Raw genomic sequence first — 6,386 nt, 5'->3', positions numbered from 1 at the left:
AACATGTGTTCATGCTATGAAACCCGACCACCATCTACCTACTCAAGGTCCTTATGAGATGGCGGGGATCTAAGATACAAGGTTACACAGAAATTGTTTAAAATCTCTCTTTTTGTTTTGACTTTTGCTTTACCCTGACCTGGCGTGTAACCAGGCACGGCTGCCTATAAGAGAACCAGTGAGAGCTGATCAAGAACTCAGACCATCAGGAGAAGCCGGTAGCAGGGAGTCTGGGTTGTTGCTTCAGTTTAAGAGTGTGTGTGTATCGCGTCCGTCTGTTTGAGAGATTGACCATTTTCATCCCCTCGGAAGCAACAGTGTTTTGTCAGTTCAGCAGCTGGTCGTGGAGTGTGTGTGTGTGTGTGTGTGTGTCATTGCGTCAGTGTGTCTACCATGTGTGTGTGATGGATCTGTTGTCGCCTGTGTGTGGACGTGCCATGGAGGCGGTGTGCTTGGACACCGTCATAGCCGACCTGTTGGTGTCCGAGTTACGGAACGCCACAGCCACCAGGTCAGAGGGCGTCTCCCTGGCAACGGGGTCTCTCCTCATGCTCCTCTGTCTGCTGCTGGCTGCCTGGCGTCACACCGACAACAACTCTGTCCCAGGTCAGTCACAATAGAGTAACAACAACTCTGTCCCAGGTCAGTTACAATACAGTAACAACAACTCTGTCCCAGGTCAGTTACAATAATATGTCTGCTAGTGATCATTCTTATATAATAACAACAAGTTGAATTACAACAGTGATTTGTCCAGCTACAGTTCATTATCTTATTTTGGGCTAAAGTGATTATTCTAATTGAACATGTTGCATCCAGAGCAGGACTGTTGGTCCAAGTCTATACAGGGATCTTATCTTAATCCATATGATATCTTCATCTATGTTCAGAGACGGAAGAGGAAGTGAGACATCCCACCCCCTCATTTTATACTGTTTCATATACAGTCAATGAGCAGACTCAGCTGCTAAAGCATTGGGGCCTACGGGAGAGCCCGGTGAGACCGGAACTGTGAAAAAAGCATTCAATAGTAAACAGCCTGAGTGGGACATCTTCATTTATCCACCAGCTTTGCTGTTCTGTGTGTTCTGTGTACATTACAGGATGAGATTTGTGTTGTGTTTAGCTGCCTGTGTGATTCTTTGTGAATGCAGGAACATTGCCTTTGAAAGGTGCATTGTGGACAGCGCTGTACAACGCGCTGCAGATTGAGTCCTGTCCCTAGTCTGACCACAGAGAATTGGCTGCTGTCTATACTATGTACTACTGCATTACTATGTTGTGTCTGTTGTATTGGCTGGTTTCATCAGCTGTCTCCTTTATAAACTAATAACATATCATATTTGTGATGTTATGTTATGTGAACTTATGTATTGTATTGATATGTAACGCTATGTAGTGTTATGCTATTCTATGTAATGTTATGGTATGCCATGTTATGCTACACTATGTTATATTATGCTATGTAATGTTATGCTATGCAATGTTATGCTATGCAACGCCTTGCTATGTAAGTTATTTTATGTGACCACTCTGTCTCTCTCTCTCTCTCTCTCTCTCTCTCTCTCTCTCTCTCTCTCTCTCTCTCTCTCTCTCTCTCTCTCTCTCTCTCTCTCTCTCTCTCTCTCTCTCTCTCTCTCTCTCTCTCTCTCTCTCTCTCTCTCTCTCTCTCTCTCTCTCTCTCTCTCTCTCTCTCTCTCTGTGTTGGCTATGATAGGTCCTTTTTTCTGTCTGGGTGTGGGTCCTCTCCTCTCATACCTCAGGTTTATATGGACAGGTAACTACTACAACATGAAATACAAAAAATTATAATCTGCTTCAATAACAAATAGTATATCGGAATAATTTATTAAATACATGTTCTATGTACAGGTATTGGCACAGCCAGTAACTATTACAACAGTAAATATGGAGACATCGTCAGGGTCTGGATCAACGGAGAGGAGACACTCATACTCAGCAGGTCAGTAGCAGGCACTCAGGCAGTCAGTCAGTCAGGCAGTCAATCAGGCAGTCAGTAGCAGTCAGTCAGTCAGGCAGTCAGTCAGCCGGTCAGGCAGTCAGTCAGTCAGGATGTCAGTAGCAGTCAGGCAGACAGTCAGTCAGTCAATCAATCAATAATCAATTCAAATATCTTAATTGAGATGTTTGAATTTCATTTCACAAAAGCACTTGTAGATTACTTGTAGCCTAGATGACATATGTTATAATACACATTTAGACTTATTTACATAGACTTGTAGACTTCGGAGAGTGAATACCAGTGTACCCACCCTCTCTGTACAGTTCCTCTGCAGTGCATCATGTTCTGAGACAGGGGCGTTACACCTCTCGGTTCGGCAGTAAACAGGGTCTGGGCTGTATTGGCATGGATGAGAGAGGCATCATCTTCAACAGCAACATGGCTCTATGGAAGAAGACCCGCACCTACTTCGCTAAAGGTGACCAATTAGACAATGACTAAATCAATTGAAAAAGATAAGCATGGCATTACAATACCACTACTTAATTGATCATAATAACTGATTCTAGATATTAAATGGTAAACCATTAGAAGGTTGCTGTATTGAATTACTATTCTCATATACACAAACTAATAGAGAAGTTAGAAAAAACAAAGGTGTCCATTGTCCAGTCTGTTATTGACAATATCTTCACAGGATATGGTCCAATATGTTGTAATAAACTGCTGTATCTCCACTGTGTGTTCCAGCTCTGACAGGGCCTGGGCTGCAGAGGACCGTAGACGTGTGTGTCTCGTCCACCCAGACACACCTGGACGCTCTCCAGGGGCTGGACGGACTGATGGGTGGACAGGTGGATGTCCTGAGTCTACTACGGTGTACAGTAGTGGACATCTCTAACAGACTGTTCCTAGGGGTGCCTCTCAACGGTGAGCCACACCACAGCCTTTTATACTCAATAATACTTTACCCAATATAATACATTTGTATTTTATAAGCACATAATATACATTTATAAATACATTTAGGGAACTTTATTTTGACTTCAGGTCATCAGGTTTTTCCATCTCTAGTTGGTAACTCACAGCCATAAAACCACAAGACCCTGAACAGTATATCTGAACATCATTTATGTAAGCACTCAACATGACTTTCCTTTTCTAGTGGGAAGTTATTCCACTTTATAACATTTTGTTTGATATTATTAGAGAAGGAGCTGCTGCAGAAGATTCAGAAGTACTTTGACACGTGGCAGACAGTGCTGATCAAACCAGATATCTACTTCAAGTTGGACTGGATCCAGCAGAAACACAGGAGAGCAGCGTAAGTCACCCAGTTATAAACAGTTAGCATCATTACCAAGGCATCCAGAACATCTAATATTATCACTTTAAGGATTATATATAGAATAGGGTAACACTTAGATAGTCCATTTGTAGATGCTCTACACTTAGAAAAAAAGGTGTGATCTAGAACCGAAAACGGTTCTGAAGGCTGTCCCCATACGAGAACCCTTTGAAGAACACTTTTTGGTTCAGGTAGAGACTATCAGTAACATGTCAACTAACTATCTACTAACCCTAGTCCTAACCTTTACCCTTGTCCTAACCCTAAACTTAACCCTAGTCCTAACCTTAACCCTTATCCTAACCCTAAACATAATCTAAGCCTTTTTCTAAACCCAAAACCCTAACTGTAACCTAAGCAAGCAGTTTCTTATCAACAGATTTGTTTGTTGATAGTATAACCATCTGTAGAGCAGCTATCTGGACTATCCGGACTATACAAATAAAGACCTAGAATAGAATAACTACAACTACAGTTGTGGCATTCAGACAGTTGTCACGTCTACTCCCTCTGCCCCTCTCCGGCGCTCCACGTCGCCTCATTATGAGACCTGGACTCCATCACTTCACTGATTCCTCCCTTATATCTGTCACTCCCTTAGGTTTATCCCCCAGGCAGTATTGATTATGTCTTTTATGTCAAGACCCTACTCCTGTTTTGTATTGTTTCATTTTCATTGTTTTATTAAACTCACCATCTGCACCTGCTTCTCGACTCCCAGCATCTTTGTTACAACAATGAACACTTAACAGCACATTTCACACATGACAAATACACAATATACATATAAAATTCGATCAAATAATGTTTTATTTAAATATATGCAGCAATACATTAAAGTCTAAAGTATTATTGTTAATGTATAACTCTGTTGCTGTGTTGTAGTCAGGAGCTGCAGGATGCTATAGAGAGTCTGGTCGACCAGAAGAGAAGAGGTCTACAGGAAGCTGACAAACTGGACCACATCAACTTCACTGCAGACCTCATCTTTGCACAGGTCAGTCCCTGACCTTGCCGTTACCCTATCCCCAACACTAACCCAAGCACAGGTCGTCTGCACAACTTAAAGACTGCCTTAGCCCACTGAGACAAAGATCTAGGCATTAGGCAAGTCCCAAATCCAGGCTTAACCAGGGGTGGGGTCAATTCCATTTGAATTAAGTCAATATACATTTATGTAACTTTAGAATTTCAGTTTACTTCCTAAATTGACTGAATTGAAATGGAATTGATCCTAACACTGGGGCTGACCCCAGCCCATGTTCTCTGCACAATATTGTATTATATTCTGCCGGTTGTTTCCACTTTCTTATGTTAAAGCATATATAACAATAACATAGCCTGAGTAGCCAAAGTGAGTCAACTAATCTAATCGTGTGATTGTGTGTTTCAGAGCCACGGGGAGCTGTCAGCTGAGAATGTGAGGCAGTGTGTATTGGAGATGGTGATAGCAGCTCCAGACACTCTGTCTATCAGTCTGTTCTTCATGCTGCTGCTGCTCAAACAGAACCCTGACGTAGAACTACAGCTCCTAGAAGATATAGACACTGCTATAGGTGAGTCCCCACTTTACAATCTGTTAACATAGAGCTACAGCTTTTAGAAGAGATAAACACTGTTAAATTCTGTCTTTGAGCAAGGTACTTAATCCTAATTGCTCCTGTAAGTCGTTCTGGATACGAGTGTCTGCTAAATGACTCAAATGTATAATAGGTCAGACCTTCACAATCTCTTAACATAGAGCTACAGCTTCTAGAAGAGATAGACACTGTTATAGGTGAGGAACCTCCTGCTGTAGCTTTACTCTTTTTACTAGTTATAGGTCAGGACCCATCAAACCCAGACAACTACAATACTTTCCAATTGAACTAAACCCTCTCATTTGATATTTTAGGGGTTCATGTAGCTATATTGAATATGTGGCAGTTTGAAGAACATCTCCCTCCTCTCTCAATGTAGGTGAAAGGGAGCTCCACAACTCTGACCTGCAGAACCTAAGGGTCCTAGAGAGCTTTATCAATGAGTCCTTAAGGTTCCATCCCGTGGTGGACTTTACCATGCGCCGGGCACTGTCTGATGATGTCATCAGTGGCTACCGGGTGCCGAAGGGGACAAACATCATTCTGAACATGGGCCGCATGCACAGATCAGAGTTCTTCCTCAAGCCCAATGAGTTCAGTCTGGACAACTTTGAGAAAAATGTAAGAGAATAATCAAGACTATCACAGGGAGAAATTCATCTGCACCCTGAGGTGTAAAGATATTTTCTAATTTATTAATTAATTAATTTCTCTCTGTCGCTCTCTCTCTTGCACTCTCAGATACCTAATCGTTTCTTCCAGCCTTTCGGGTCCGGTCCTCGATCCTGTGTTGGCAAGCACATTGCCATGGTGATGATGAAATCCATCCTGGTTACGCTGTTGTCACGGTACTCTGTGTGTCCTCATGAGGGCCTGACCCTAGATCGCCTCCCACAGACCAACAACCTATCACAGCAGCCCGTGGAGGAGAAGGGGGAGCCTCACACCATGAAGTTCCTCCCACGACACCAAGCCAGGAAGCAGTCTTAGAGCATGGCTCAGACACTGGTATTGCGTCCCAAATGACAACCTATTCCCTATGTAGTGCAATACTTTTCACCAGGGCTCACAGGGCTCTGGTCAAAAGTAGTGCACTATGTAGGAAATAGGGTGGTATTTGGGACAAAGATTGCATTTTAGGGATAATCTTAAATTAATACTTACTTCCCATATACAGTGGATATACAGTGGGGCAAAAAAGTATTTAGTCAGCCACCAATTGTGCAAGTTCTCCCACTTAAAAAGATGAGAGAGGCCTGTAATTTTCATCATAGGTACACTTCAACTATGACAGACAAAATGAGAAAACAATCCAGAAAATCACATTGTAGGATTTTTTATCAATTTATTTGCAAATTATGGTGGAAAATAAGTATTTGGTCAATAACAAAAGTTTATCTCAATACTTTGTTATATACCCTTTGTTGGCAATGACACAGGTCAAATGTTTTCTGTAAGTCTTCACAAGGTTTTCACACACTGTTGCTGGTATTTT

General features: G+C 42.2%; 1 protein-coding gene across 1 annotated transcript; it reads left to right on the top strand.

Annotated features, from left to right (window-relative positions):
- Positions 1-378: 378 nt before the first annotated feature.
- On the top strand, positions 379-6,094 carry LOC106562534 (aromatase-like). The gene is made up of 10 exons (XM_014127472.3): positions 379-606; positions 1,718-1,777; positions 1,873-1,963; positions 2,287-2,441; positions 2,714-2,893; positions 3,173-3,287; positions 4,197-4,308; positions 4,705-4,867; positions 5,271-5,512; positions 5,633-6,094. The coding sequence occupies exons 1-10, from the start codon at positions 405-407 to the stop codon at positions 5,879-5,881; spliced, it is 1,569 nt and encodes a 522-aa protein (XP_013982947.2). The 5' UTR covers positions 379-404; the 3' UTR covers positions 5,882-6,094.
- Positions 6,095-6,386: the final 292 nt, after the last annotated feature.

This window comes from Salmo salar, chromosome 11, assembly GCF_965601325.2.
Source record: "Salmo salar chromosome 11, fSalSal1, whole genome shotgun sequence".
Taxonomy (NCBI): Eukaryota; Metazoa; Chordata; class Actinopteri; order Salmoniformes; family Salmonidae; genus Salmo; species Salmo salar.
This window is presented reverse-complemented; position numbering and strand designations above follow the sequence as displayed.

Excerpts from the sequence above, each read along its gene's own strand:
- LOC106562534 (XM_014127472.3), top strand. The coding sequence starts at position 405 with ATGGATCTGTTGTCGCCTGTGTGTGGACGTGCCATGGAGGCGGTGTGC. Across the intron at positions 607-1,717 it reads CGACAACAACTCTGTCCCAG|GTCCTTTTTTCTGTCTGGGT; the intron begins GTCAGTCACAAT and ends TGGCTATGATAG. Across the intron at positions 2,894-3,172 it reads CCTAGGGGTGCCTCTCAACG|AGAAGGAGCTGCTGCAGAAG; the intron begins GTGAGCCACACC and ends TGATATTATTAG.